Source organism: Pholcus phalangioides, unplaced genomic scaffold (assembly GCF_987345545.1).
Source record: "Pholcus phalangioides strain wild (caught in Gottingen) unplaced genomic scaffold, Ppha-v1.0 ptg000017l_1, whole genome shotgun sequence".
NCBI classification, from domain to species: Eukaryota; Metazoa; Arthropoda; class Arachnida; order Araneae; family Pholcidae; genus Pholcus; species Pholcus phalangioides.
The window spans coordinates 33,572,931-33,588,655 of NW_028301610.1; the positions used below are offsets into that span (position 1 = coordinate 33,572,931).

At 34.9% G+C, this 15,725-nt stretch overlaps 1 protein-coding gene across 3 annotated transcripts in view; it reads left to right on the top strand.

Annotated features, from left to right (window-relative positions):
* Positions 1-15,725, top strand: part of LOC149072936 (nuclear pore complex protein Nup133-like) — a 335,975-nt gene that overhangs the window by 284,150 nt on the left and 36,100 nt on the right. For all 3 annotated transcript variants that reach the window (XM_089246206.1, XM_089246208.1, XM_089246207.1), the window contains exons 29-31: positions 240-301; positions 7,883-7,939; positions 14,776-14,856. In XM_089246206.1, the coding sequence (XP_089102332.1) occupies positions 240-301; positions 7,883-7,939; positions 14,776-14,856 (200 nt within the window). The remainder of the gene's footprint in view (positions 1-239; positions 302-7,882; positions 7,940-14,775; positions 14,857-15,725) is intronic.

A 15,725-nucleotide genomic window follows, 5' to 3' on the forward strand; every position in this document is an offset into this window, starting at 1 on the left:
CTTTACTATAAGGGTTGTCCAGCTAAGTTAATTTTTTAAGATAAGAAAAAGTCATTTAAAGGTTCCATAATATTCCTTGCAGTATATTTTAGATACCCTGAAATGTATTTTGAATATTATTTAAAGATAAATTATACTTGCTGGTATCATAAATCTCTATTGAGCTGTATGTTTAATTTGCTCGATGTTTGGAGATATCCAAAACATATTTAAAGCATGGTTTTTTTTTTTAATTTCAGACTTAAATTATCAACTGGATCATATTCTGCACATTGAAAGGCTGCCTGATACTGTTGTTATTGTAAGTTTTCAATAATTTGTTTATATGATTAAATAAAAAAAAAAAAAAAAAAAGGTATTCAGTATAACACGAGCATGAAATAAAACTTTCAATTCTCAAATGCATTGTAGAAAACATGATACAAATAATGAATCTCAAGAAATGACAATTTATGGGTACTCAATTTGCATTTTCCATTTTCAACATGATGCAAAAAAATTTTGCATCATGTTGAAAATAATAGGAATTGATTCAAAAAGACATTGATAATAAACATTCAATTTTTTTTTTTGTTAATTTTTCTACTTAGAGTACATTAGGGTGAATGGAATCCAATATGATTTATGAAATTTGGTTAAAGAATGGCCTCCTGCAGAGTTTAAATTTTTTATTTAAGGCTTAATTACATCAGGCAAGTTTACTAGCTGTTCTCCGGTAAGTAAAGTGTGAAGCAAACTGGTTTTAAGTACCCCAGCAAGTTTCAGTTACACACAACTAGTAAAATCACTCACTAGATGTGTGAGCATTTCATTCTTTCCCCTTTGTTTTGTTTTTATCGTCATCTTTCTCTTTTATGGTAAGGTAGGAAAGTAGCCACACCTATACTGCTTCCAGGAGATAGTAAAAACGCTGGCGAGTAGTGAGAAAAAAAGTAGCTCACCCTTCAATTATACACGCACTAGCAATAAGCTTACTAGATAACATTATTACACAGAGTGGATGTAATTGATAACATTATTCAGGGTTCCCACTCGTCCTACTTTTCCTACTTTTTTGTAAAATGTCCTACTTTCTCGGTTTTGTCCTACTTTTTTACCAAATCCTATCAACAAAATTTGTGTAATTGATTTTAATTGAGCAGAACAGAATTACCTTAATAATCTACAAGAATGGAACAAGTGGAGATTCGTAAAAGAGAATGTAAATATCTGTTCATTTGTACTGTTAAATGATGTGAATTTACCAAGCACTCAATGGAGTACTGCAAGGGTCATCCAGAGATCCCACTGGACTTTCAGGTTATTTGAAAAATCTGGGTCCTTTTTGAGTGAAAGTGGGTCCCTCTGAAAAAAAAATTTATCTTGAAAAAAATTATGCCCACTAATAATTCACTGGTATCTCTATGAATTTTCTTCCAACATGCCCCGGGTCTTTGATCACCTGCTTATACTTCTTCGTGGAGACTGAGCAGTGGGTCATGTTCTGGGTAAGAGAAGGTATCTGTGAATCAAGTAATTCATTTCTAAAAACATGTTCTATCCAAAGGTTCATTTACTTTTATTTCTACTAGTAAGAAAAACTTGCAAAGAAGCTCATTAGCACTGAGAATTTAACCTATGGAATTCCGCACATGTGATAAATCTAAAACAAATATACAGTTGATCCCGCTTATAACGTTTCTTCCGTTCAGTATGTTTTTCCACTTAGTACAACTTATTGTTATGATCTGTAGGTGATAGATGGCACGATTTGATCGATGGCTCTCAGAAATATCGAAATCGGTTGATGCCGGTTTCGGTTTATCGTATGGGGATGCTATTGGTTAGAACATTCCAGACATTTGTTTAACCCTTCCGTACGGTGGCGCTGCCGACTAGGAAACTGTAAAATAGAATCTTGTGGAATGTTCTTTTTCTCGAAGTTTCTATCCGGTTTATAAATACCGTGGTGCTCACAAGATGGGAGGCACAAGGAGATTCATTCAGTCGTGTTTAAACTTTGCCAGAAAGTTGTTAGCTCTCTGGTTAGCTTGTAAATACGTGTAAATTGCTGTTCTGTAAATAAATCTGTGTTTGTCCGTCGAACCGCTTCTTGTTTTGCAATCTCAAAGTCTTGTGGAAAATTATCCGGAACATTATTTTTGTGGTCCTAACAATAAGTAATTCTCATTGAGATATCCTGTTTAAAGTGTTTTTCTATTTGCAATGTTTTTTATGACGGTTTTTGAAAAACGTTATCAGCAGGATCCATTTTAATTAAAAGTTGAAGGCACACATTTATATATTTACTAATAATCAATGTATAAATTCCCTTCTGATTGATTTTACATTTTGTTAAAAATATCTTGGCATTTTCAATATCTTCTGATCAAATTTAAAGCAAATCGATATTCTCTCTCCTTTCTCATCTTCTGATTCCCTATTCATACTTTGGTTTTCCTGGTAAAATGATTTTATTTTCCTTCCCTGATGTTCCACCATTCTGATCTGTCGCCATTTAACTGGAACATATTTTCACACCTAAATATGGGAGCTACATCAGATTTGTGTTGGAGAAACTTAACAGTGTGCTTATGTGTGTGCCTAGCATTTGGCTTGCTTTGTGTTCAGTAGGTGGTGCTATCTCTAGCGCCACAACTAGATACTTTCTCAAACGGGGCAAGCACACATTTTGGCACACCCACGTAATGTAGAAGAAGCAGTTTTAAAGGGTGAATTTTTGGTGCCCTCTAGTCCAGAGCCCAGGACACCAGGCCCACCTGTCCCTGTCCCTCCCAGTTGCGGCCCTGCATCTATCCTCCAAACTGGTAATGCGTACATTTGAAGTTCAATGTATGCATATTTGTGTTGTAGGTCTGTGTGATCGCCGTGGCAACGAGAAGTTTTTCCAAAGGAATAGCCAGCTCAAAATTTGAAATCTTTAGAAAATCACATTTTTAGCCGATTACCATTGCGCAATCGCAAGTTCCAAACACAAATTTTCACCCACCAAAAGCAGAATTTGGGGGGGAGGTTATAAGGGGGCCTCTTCCTCCCTCCCCCCCCCCCCCCCGGATATCAAATATTAAAAATATTGGAATAAAATAAAATTTCTTTTATATACTATCTGTGAAGAATTAGATCCTTGTGCCCCTCCAAAAGCCGATTCTGCTTACACACCCCTGATTTTAGCGATGTGAAATGGTGACTACCGCATAGTAGCTAGATGACAAAACTGGGGATGTTCAAGGTCGAGTTTTTACAGATTCGGTTTTTTTCCACGATATCGGGAAGGTTTTACAATTTTAATGGACGTTCCAATCCTTTACTATTTAAAAAAAAACAAAAAAAAACGAGCATTCGCAATATTGTAGGAGCAAGCATACATTTAAAACAAGCCAACGTCAACTCAACCACTAAGAAAAATCGTGTCTTGAAATCACTCGCCAAATTTCTCTTAAATCCAAACATATATCCTCCAAAGGCTTGCCCAATTTTGTTTCCCCTTACTGCACATTCCTGTATAGATATAAAACCATCAAATAACTTTTCCGTTTGTATATCTACAGTATTCCAGAGAAAGAAAAACTCGAAATTAGATATTTTGTTCCAAAATTCTGGAAAATGATATTTATTTTAAAAACCCGCAATATTATAAGAAATAAATTTGAATGAGCTAGAGTTAACTTCTAGTTTGCCTGTTTTAAACTTACGTTCATCCACATCAGCACCATGCTGTCCAAGCTGCATGAGTCGAACACTATAATGTTCATGCACATGCAACAATGATAGATCAGATCCACTCGCAGTATTTACAGAAATCAAAAAATTATTTACATTATCAGGATCGATGTTGTTATCTGTTTTTGAATAGGTATGTGTAATAGGTGAACAGTTCATCCACATCATTAACACTGCTTGGTTTCACCATATCCTAGTTAATGTGATTTTCATCAATTTGGGTGTGCATGTTGCGGGATTCAGGTCCACTGATTTACAGACCCCTCTGTGGCGGTGGCTGCTAGTTTGGTTTTACATCCTCACAGACGGTGTTCGAAAAGTGATCATATTTATATATTTTCGAATTCAAAAACAGTTTATCGAAACGAATTCTAAAGCATTCACCCTTCTTCACTCAAGGAGTGGCAAATTCCCACAGCTTCCCTCTGGCCAGTCATACACGTGTAGAGTAATCCTCAGAGATGATGTAGTGGGTGTGTTTCAATTGTGAAGCGGCACGCAAAATTTCATTTTTTTTTTTTTTGTTAATGTCATGCAGACAGCATATCATATGCCTTGGATGTCTTTTTGACTTTTTAGCACCAAGTCTATGCTCGCGTTGTAGAGCAATATTTTTCAAGCCCATCCGACAGCCCAGGAACTGTGTGACAAGTCTCTCGCAATCCTCCCAAGTTTCCGTGTCAGCTTCCGACTCCTCGATGCCCTTGATTATAATATTGTTGCGATGATTTCTGTTCTCCAAGTCGTCTATTTTTTCTACCTGTGATTGAGTGACTCGCTCCAAGCTATTTATTCTCTCCAAAAAGAGATCAAAATACCTATTTCTGCCACTATGTTCCTCTGAATTTGTTGGTATTTTTTTCCAGGTTTGCACAGCGATCCTGTAGTTCAAAAATAGATTCCTCGATGTTATTTATTTGTTCTTTAGCTAGATCCAGGTTGTTGGCTGGGAGATATTGCTTTTCAAAAAGTCCCAAAACAGTATCGCCTTATGCTGGAAGCCCTCCTTCAAATCAAAATCACCAGAGAAGAAATTTTTAAGATTGTTAATATTCACTTCACTCACCTTCTCCGTAGAACCCTCTGTGCTGTCGGGTGCTGGTTTTTGCTTTTTTTCCAGTTGCCTGGGTTTCTTCTCTGTATCGCGAATTTGCTCGATGTCACAAGCACTTGTTGTTTCTGTGTTTGTCACATTAGGTTGTGAGCAAAGTAAATCATTATCAGCAGAGAAAAATCCCTTTGTTCGATGACATGGTGTACGATGGCTGAGAAACAACTCTCCCCTTCCCTGCCGTACAAGCCATGCACCTCCAGCGTGCTCTTTCGGCTTTGCTCATTGACTCCACATAGTTGGGTGTTAGATTCAAGCACTGGGAGTGATACCATGACCAACATTTAATGCACTTCAGACCAAGTCCCAGATCACCCTCATTTTTGCAAATCACGCATGCAGGCATGCTGAATGTGAATGGGAGAAAGAAAAAACACAAAATCTATATATGTCTGTTAAACGTCTTAAACAGAGCATGGAGAAGAATTCTAAAGGATTGAATAAATTGTAATGAATTCAGAAAATCATTACAAGTATTATCCATTCAAGTTCAAAAAATGTGATGGTTAAAAAAAAAATCGGCAGGAGAGCGGTTTTTGTGCGTCCGATCACTCGGAGGAATATATGCAATCCAATTTATCTAACCAGTTCATAAAAAAAGTGGAATTCAGACTTTTACCGTTTTTCTCAATGATTCAACTATTATACATTCTTATCACAAAAATTAGAACTGCCTGAGTTTTAATTTATACAAATTGATGCGTTTTTAAGACAAATAAAATTTAATTGGTCGAATGGTTGACGCGTTTCAGCTCTACAATGGATCACCCACGCATCAACTAGTTAAATTCCTCGTCGAACTTTTGTCTTCTCCTTGCAAAAAGCATCGTCTTACAGTAAAGAATTCCTCAGAATTTGTTTCCATCATCCACAGCCTTCAACCAGACAACACTACTTTGATATCAAGTCCATGTTTACTGACATTCCTATCAGCGTAGCAATTCTCTTCCTGAAACAACGTCTGCAACAATTCCACTTCTCGTTTGAAATCGATGAAATACATCAACTCACTCAACTTTGTGTATCACACAATTATTTCTCAGTTTTTGGAAAGTTTTACCGCCAAACAGAAGGTCTTGCCATGGGCAACCCACTCTCGCCTATCCTCTGTGACATATATTTGGATTTTATTCGAAACAAAACTTTCGGAAATCCGCCACTTCAAACCTTGAATCAGGTATGTTGACGACACATTCACCTTAGTTGATGAGACTGATATTAATGTCACTGAGTTACTCAATATTATGAATTATATTGACCCACATATTGAATTCACCTATGAAATAGGAAAAAAAAATATGCTCCTTTTTTCGACGTGCTCATTAACAAGACAGACTGAATTTCATACATCTGTGTATCGTAAGCCATTCACTATCTTCATGCCACCTCATGCAAAATCCTTTCATCCTCCCAATCAGAAACTTTCGACATTTTCTTCTTTTGTTCATTGAGCACTAAAACTTTGCAGTGATTCAGCCTCCCTCCAGAATGAGCTCGATATCCTTTGTGACATCGCTTCCAATCCTGGTTTTTCACCTTTTCTCATTGACAAGATCCTAAAAAAAATGACCCTGACACGCACCTAGAACTTGCTCCCAGCTGACTCAAAAAAGTTTTCTAATACTGTCATTCTTCCATTCGATTCTTCAAGTTTCATGACCTCATCTATCTGAAAGAAATTCGACTTCCATACAGTATTCCAGCCAACAAATAAATTCACCTTTTCCCAACTCAAAGATCCTATCTCACCCTCCAAAAATCTGGTATCTACTTCATCCCATATAAGAATTGCGAAAAAGGGTATATTGGCAAAACTAGGAGAAATCTGAATATTAGAGTTCTCAAACACTGAAAGCATGTTGAGAAGGGACAGACAAATAGTTCGGCTATTTCCCAACACTGTTGGCAACTTTCACATAATTTTGATTTTGAGAAAAGTCTGTTTTTTTAAAAAGCAACACATAATTCCGAACTGAATTTTCTCGAGGGATACTTCATCAGAACATGCCAGGATTTCCTCGTTAATGATGGAAGGAACGCGCCACCTATTTCGTCAGCTTGGACAGGCTTTATTAACCTCAGTCGAGACAGAATTTTCAACAGTTTGTAACAGATGGCACCCCAATTCGCATCCAAAGACCACTCAGACTCAACAGATACAAAGGCAAATTCTCAGGATGACCAGGCATAAACATCACCCCTCCACGATTTATTTGTGTGATTTCTGACCACGAGGTCCTGATGACAGCTCTTCATTGTAGAGCAGAAACGCCTCGACCAATTAAATTTTGTCTTAAAAACGTGCCAATTTGTATAAATATAATACATTCGATAAATTGTTAAAGAAAAACAAGTTCTTGCTGCCAGTTTGTTTTGTTTTGGAAGAAACTTGCTAACCCTTCTGAACATTGATGAAAGAACTAGTGCCAATATTCTGAATGGCCATATTTTCAACTGTTTTTTCTTTAATGTCTAGATGTTATATCGTTCCCCTCATACCTGAATCATGAATGCGCAAATTTTCACTTTCTGTGTTTATCAGCTGGTTGGATCTGTCATTTTGCTACATAAGTCTTTGTCAGAAATGCGAATGTCTAACCCATATTGAAACTCGTGCTACAAAGCATTTTAAGGAAATGATACTCATTGAGTAACATCAGTGGAATAGACATTAGATCGTCATTTTCAAAGTTTTTTTCACAGTGATGCATCTGGTATGTGGAGGAATGATGTGTTATCTGATTGAAGTATAGATTTTTTTTTTCCAATTACAAGAAGTTTAAAAAAGAAAACAATGAAAACTCCAAACTGTGTGATATCCGGTATGGAATTTTTTAAATTCGATTGAAACAAAAATTCAAAAGAAAGGACTTGTGGAAAAGATCAACAAAATAATAAAGAAAATCAGTAACTTCTAAAAAAAAAAGGTTGAGTTCATGATCTTTTGTTCTTTTTTTCCCCTTGTTATACATGATAAAAGTTTATTGTTTTATGTGTTTACCATGAAGTATGATAATGTAATGAATTGTTGTGATTTTATATATTTAATAGAATGAGAAGATTGACCCTGAAAAAGTGCGTTTCTATGGGGCAGAAGAACTTATTGAGGTAATTAATTTTTGACGTATGTGTATTTGAATATATTTTATTATCTGACATTTTCTTTAAACATTACAGAGCTTTCTCATGATATTACATTTTTATCATGACTCTTGCAAAAAAAAAAATTTTGCAAGAACTTTTCATCAACTGTTTGGACTAAATAAAATAGCAGTATATTTTATCACTTTTTATTGTACCTATCAATCTCCATAATTTTCTTTCTCAGGTCCATATTTTTATTATGGTGCTTTAAAATCTGTAATGATTGAATTGACTGTGCATGATCATTGTTCCATAGGTATATGTGATTTCTGTATTACATGTACAGTAGGACCTAGATTATCCAAGCTTTAAATACTGAGTTTTGAATTAACCAGGGGCGGCTCAAGCTTACCTGTCGTGCAGGTGAAAGCCTCATTTTCTGCCCCAAAAGAAGGCTTTTGCTGGAGTCTGAAAGGGCTTTACTAGAGATAGGCAAAGTCGTTCTTTTTACGGAACTGTTCCTTTTGAGATAGATCTTTTTATTGAACTAGTTCAAATTAACTACATAGTTCATTTTGAATGTGAAGCTACCAATAAGTCAAAATTTAATTGCCTATGAAAATCGAATGTTCTTCACTCTTTGGGAATGAACCTAGAGTGTGGGGACCTTTCTATTTCTAAGAACAGATTATTATTTTTTTATGGCCGGTAGAATCTTTTTTGAGGATTGACTGAGGGTTTATTTTCACCCAAGCCTTTCATCTGGGTAGTGGACACTGCTAAAGATAGGTTTATTCCTGTTGTCATCAAGGACGTTTGACTGCTTCTTAACATTTATTAAAACTAATGTTATGATAATAGCAATTTTACACTTACATCAATTATTACTGAAATGATTTACACTATTTAATACTTGCATACACTTTTAAACTGTTTAAGGAATTATATTGGGCAAAAAGTATTTTAGTTTTATTTTTGCATTTTAGCTTGTCAGTTTGTAATCTATTTCTTTTCTCAGTCATTATTTGACCAGCTTTAAAAAAAATACTTTCACAAGGAACTGAGCTGGCTGGTATGCAAAGCCTTCTCATTGCTATTTTGTACAAATGGGGGTATATTAACTTTCTTTAATCCCACCAAAGTAAAGGGTCAGACAGAGAGTGTAGGTAAAAGTGGTAGATAAGTATTTATCTATTTCCACGATACTAGCTGCTTTAGGGTTTTGTCTTGCCATTAGAGCTACTGTTTCTTCATTGAATTTCGCCCAAATTTTCAACGAGCTTGGGGAACCCGGGACAAAAAAAAATTTGAGGTTGAGCTGGAAGGGGGGGGGTTGTTTTGGTCCATGGTGATTAATGTTTGGATTTTTGTGACTCTTTGTAAACTGCATAAAATTTCCTTGTACTTTGCTAAAGTGGATAGCAAGCAACGCTGATCAGAGATGCCACTGTACTTTAATTTACCTTTGTCCCTTGACCCAGGGAATTCAAAAAATCAGGGTCCCTTTTGAGTGAAGGTGGGTCCCTCTCGAAAAAAGTTATCTTCAAAAAGGTATGCCCCATCCCCATAATTCAGTGGTATATCTGAATTTTTTTTCCAGCATGCCCCAAGTCTTTTTTCACCTGTTTAATCTCTTCGTTGAGACAGCAGCGGGCCATGTTCTGGGTAGGAGAAGAAGGTCTCTCTGTGAATCAGTTGATTCATCTCTAAAAACATGTTTATATACAAAGTTTCATTTACTTTCATTGTCTACTAGTAGGAAAAGCTTGCAAAAAAGCCCATTAATGAGAATTTAACATATGGAAATGTAGCACATATAACAAATCTAAATCAAATATACAGTTGATCCTGCTAATAATGTTCCCATTTAGAACATTTTTCCACTTAGTACAACTAATTTTCATGGTCCTAACTTTAAGTAATTTTTATTAAGATTTCCAATTTGAAGGGTTTTCCTACATACAATGTTTTTTTATGAGTTTTTTTGAAAAGCATTACAAGCAGGATCCACTGTAATTAAAAGTTAGAGGCACACATTTATATATTTACTAATAAATCAATCTATGAATTCCCTTCTGATTGACTTTTCATTTCTTTAAAAAAATCTTAGCCCTTTCAATAATATCTTCTGATGTAAATTTAAAAAAAAACATGAGGTTTTCTCTCTTTCTCAGTACTCTCTCTGAGACACTTATCTTCCGATTCTCTCTATTCATACGAGCAAGGATTTCATACCAATCCTTGCGAAGCAATTTCATGATAGAATGATTTTATTTTCCCTCCCTGTTGGTCCATCACTCATCTGTCATCATTTAACTGCCACATATTTTCACTCCTGAATATGGGAGCGATGTCAGATTTGTGTTGGTGAAACTCAAGTGTGTGTGTGTGTGTGCCCAGCATTCAGTGTGTTTTGTGTTCAGTAGGTGGTGCCATCTATCTAGGGCTGCAACTAGATACTTTCTCAAATGGGGCAAGTACACATTTTGGCACCCTGTGTAATGTAGACGCAGTTATAAAGGGTTAATTCGGCACCCCCTCTAGTCCAGAGCCCGAGGGGGGGAACTAGATCCTCCCTGCTCCCCACACCCTAGTTGCGGCCCTGAATCTATCGTCTAAATTTGTTTTTCATGGATTTGAAATTTAATGTATGCATTTCTAAGAATGCAAGAATAAAAACGTACTTACCCAATATAAACAATCCACACCAGAAAGCACATTCCTCTGTGTCATATTACCCAGAATTAGCCCCTATACACATGTGGAATGATGACAACACCTTGGGGTTCGAACGGTTAAATCAAAGCAGCGCACTGCACCTAGATTCCTGCTCTCTTGAAAGGCCAATGTTCCATAAATGTAACATGCATTTTTGAACACATGTAGCTCTTTAATGTTTATCAGTACAAAGAAACTAATTGATTTATTTTAATTGATATATTAAGTGGTAGAAACACACAAAATAATTTTCAATTTACTTCAAAATTGAAATTTTGGTAAATTTGAATCAAAATGGGGAAAAATGCCCCAAAATTCTGTCAAAAATGTTTATATCAACCTGAAGTTTCAGAATTTATTTCAAAAAATACTTTTAACTCTCGTCTATATACGTTAAAGAACCAGAAATGTTTGAATCTCTCTCAATTTTTATCTGATATTTTTGTAAATAGAAACTTCCATTTATGGAACATTGGCATTTAAATGGTTAATTGAGGAGGGAATCATTGATATAATGCCAAATAATACAAATGTAGTAGATTGCAGTTAATGATTATGCCAAAGCAGAAATTGTATCTTTTTAAAGTTATTTGGGGGGAGGGGTTGTATGTGGATCAGCTGGTTGTTTATTAATTTTTCATTTTAGTTTGAGGGTTCAACAAGTGGAGTAATGATTAAAAACTTCTATGTGTGTGTGTATGTGTGTGCCTGGTTGAAAAAATATTAATTTTGTGTTTACTTCATGGTCTTGGACAGGAACATTCATCATTCAAAATTATGGTTCACATTTTGTGTATAGGTGACACAACAGTTTGCATAACAAAGCGGTTAGGCACATAAGCCTATTCTAGGTTTTGTGACTCTGATGATACCCAATAACATTCAATTGTCTTCTGCATTTTTAGGTCATGAAGAGGCATAAACAATATTTACTAATACAATATTTATTGCTCAGCGAGGAGCTAAAAATGAAAGTGCTCCATTTTTCAAAAATGATTACACTGACATTGAACAGTAAAATGTAAACAAATCCCTTTAAAAAAAAGGATGGACTACACAGTAAAACTATCTGGTTCACCTTGACTTATTTATATCCGATTTTGTAATTGTCCCATATTTAACACTGTGCTTTTGGAAGTAGTCTTGAAAGAGTATCATTCTTAAAAAACTTGTCTTCAAAATTTGCTGTGTACATTGTTGAAGAGAGTTGATAGACTGGACTATGGAAGACTCCAAAAAAAGAATGTGATATATATTGTAAGGAGAGACAAAAGAATCATCTGTGGTTACTAATACCCTATTTTGGTCAAAAATTGTTTTTTTAATCAAGTCATTTTTGTCATTTTGCTTTGCTTGAGTCAATCTTACAGGATGCTGAAATAGTGCCATGGAAATTTTTTTTATTATGCTGTGATTATATATGTATATGTTGCCTAAGGGGGTATCCTCCCTGTCCTACTATTTCTAATTTTTTGTGTGGGAGCCCTGCTGGTATCAAATCGCTAATCTCGCCAAATAACCCATTGGCAAGATTGGCGATTTCCCATTCACAAATCCGGTCCCCTCTCCTACCCCTTTAACTTACCAATATCAATTATTTCATCCTACTCTAAGATTTTTGAACATGATATAGCAAAGAAAATCCATGCTCATTTAGACTCCATTCACTTTTTTCTTTCCCAACCAACACTATCAACCAGATCTTTTTTTACTACATCCCAACTGTTTCTTTTCATCCATGATCTTTCCAAAGCCATTGAGAACAAGTTACAAACCGATATAATCTTCTTGGATTTTTGTAAAGCGTATGATAAAGTTCCGCACAATAGACTCCTCCTTGAACTTTCAAATTTTGGTCATAATGTACAATTGCTCAAATGGTTAGAAGCTTTCCGAAAAAATCATAAACAATTTGTTCATTTTAAAGATCATGACTCACCTTTTGCCACTGTAAATTCAGGTTCTACTCAAGGAGCGGTCCTCTCGTCTTTATTGTTTTTAATATATATAAAAGATCTCCCTGAAAACTTCAACTGCACCTATAGATTTTTTGCTGTTGACGTCTACCGTGCAATAATCACAAGTCTAATCAAGAAACTCTCCAACATAATCTTGTTTCCATCTCAGACTGGTAATTTTTTTGACACATGCCTATTAACCTATCTAAAACAGTTTTCATGAGAGCTACTCAAACTCTTTCCCCTCAAGTTCTCATACTCGATCAATAATGTAACCATATCCCAAGTTTCTCAATTTCAATATCTGGGTGCCATAATCTCGGCTGACCTCTGTTGGAATAATCATATCAATTAGGTCTACCAGAAATGTCTCGACAAACTTTTTTTCCTTGGCTGCAACCTCAAACATTCTACTCATGACGCCTGACTTCTCTGCTACCAAACTTATATTTCTCCCGTTCTTTCTTATGAAGCTGAGGTCTGGGACACCCTCACCTCTAGTAACATTGATAAACTTGAATCTATCCATAATAAATCCACCCGCTTTATTCACAACTGCTGGTCATCTTTTAGTTCCGTTTCTGATCTGAACTCGAATTTAATCTCCATCCACTTGCTACTCACAGACTTATCTCCCGCTTAGCCATGCTTTACAAGATTATTCATGGTCATTTAAATTTTGATGTGTCTGGTATTCTGACTAAGCCTTCCTATGTTTCCAATAGACTTCACCACCCCAAAAAATTTAAACCTAGTGTTGCCTCTACAGATTGTTTTAAATTGTTTCTTTCCCAATACCATAGTTGAATGGAACAATCTCCCCTCTACTATTGTTAACTCCCCCATGATCTCCAATTTCTTGTCAAATCTTACAAAAAATCTGTGTGTAAATCTGCCACGTCCTCTTGTATAGACCTTGAAAGGCCAACAATATTACATAAATAAAATAAATTATGAGTGCTGATTCGCCAAACATTATGTTGCGTCTTCTGAAATTCTCTCCCATTTTGCAATAATCTTTTAGTATAAAAAAATTGAAAACTTATAGAAAATATTTAGCCTATTTAAACTGTTGCTGTTCCAGATAGCAAATAGTGCCCTTAGTAAGAAAAAAAGTGTCATCTTAAATAGAAAATTTTATGACAGCTGCTCTTTTAAACAAGGTTTCAGAAGCCTGAAACACCAAAAACAAACAAGCTGATAAAAAGATGTTTGATAACAAAAGGCAGTGCAGTTGTTTTATTTCAAGAGGGGGGGGGATAACAAAAATATTCTTTTAAGTTAATTTTGATGCTCCAATTTATATATATCTGCTCTGAATCCTATATTTTGCTGCTCAGAAATGGACTTCATCACTTCCCACCCCTGAATCTATTATCTTAAGATAATTTTTGCCAATTTTTAACCCATAAAATTCAAGTGAGGTATTTCAGATTTATTAAAAGTATCTTAAAATAGTTGTATTTACATCTTAAATGCAAAAAAAGAGAAAAAAATCATTAGTTATTATACTGGAATTTTATATTTTAAGTTGTTGTTCTCAAAGTTTATGACACTATGAATTCATTCTCTAAAAAACTGGTAAAAAATCTGTCTTTAGCTGATTTCCCTGATAATATATGCTAGATAGAAAAGCTTATTGTAAATAAGGTTAATATTTTTACAAAATTCATGAATACTATATTTCACCTCACTGTATTTATCGAGCCACTAAAACAGGCTACTGTTATTTTAAATCAGGTGGTAAAAATTTGATTAGAGTATGCAAATTTTCTGTACTCTCAAATTTTCTTCTTTTTTTTTTTGCTAAAAATTAATAAAAGTTTATGACAGACTGAAAATGTCCTCTGGTCTATTTCGAAATCCCAATAGAGTAAATATCAGTGAATCTCTTTACACTGGCACCTTTGGAGACCTGGTAAAAATGACTGTTTAATCAGGGTGACTGTAAAGGAATGACATGACAGAAATGTAGAAAGAGATTAACAAAGAAATATTGTTATTGTGGTAAGAGGAGAATTCCTCTCTTAAAATAGTAGCATATAAAACTCTATTTTGTCTGTTATGAATTGACAAATATCTTTATATGAATCAGTGGTTATGTTTTGTAAATATTAGCTGTGGTGCTTTACTGTTTTTTTCTGTATTGGTAACAGATAGGTTATGCTTATGTATCTTTTTTAGATGTATATAGGGGAAAAGAATCCTACAAAACATGTTGAAGACTTCAAGACTGCATTAGATGTGCTTTATTTTTTTCCCAAAGTAAGTCATGAGCAGATTAGATTTTATTTTTCTTTAATGTTTTAACAACTTGCTTTCTCTAGATGATATTCATTTTTCTTTTCCTAGCCTCCATGCAAGGAGTAGTGAAAAAATTGGTATGTTGTAATGTATAATTACTATTGAAACTCATCTGAATTCGTGTGTGAGAACTGTAAACTGGGTCATTTCACTTGATGAGATATTGCGGAGTTGCTAACTGTTATGGATTGTCGGTAGTTTTTACAAATGACCACACTTACCTACAGTGTTACGGGAAATACTTTCAATTCTATGGAAACTAATTATATTACTGAAATTTTTGTTTTATAAAAAAAAATTCAGTTTTCTTTTTCTTGTAGTATTTTACTTCCATCATATTTTTCTCAAAACGGTGTCAGACTTTACAGACTACCTATACCTAGAACCCTCAGAGAACCTTAATGAGATTATATAGTAAGTGCTTCTCAGCTATAGTGTAACAACAAATTCATGCATGCATGTGGCAGAACAACAAAGTTCAAGAGGAAACAAACATCTAGGGTTGGTGATCTGCGGGTAAAACGGTTTACCCATATTTAACACTGCTTTTTCTTAACTTTTCTCAGTTTTTCAGATTTGAATATCTCAGTGTAAAAACTTAGATATATTTTTTGTTGGCATTAGGAGGGACAGGGCAACAACCTTCTAATTCGGTTTTTGAGCACGGGGTCCGCATAAAAGTTAACATTTTTATTTTAATAACTACATACTTTTTTCGCATTTCGGTTTTTAGCCCTATCTTAAAAATCCATTTCACTCTCTATGGTTTTTTACCCTTTCCATCGCTAGAGTCATTTAGTCAGATTTTTAGGTTATGAGTAAACTATATA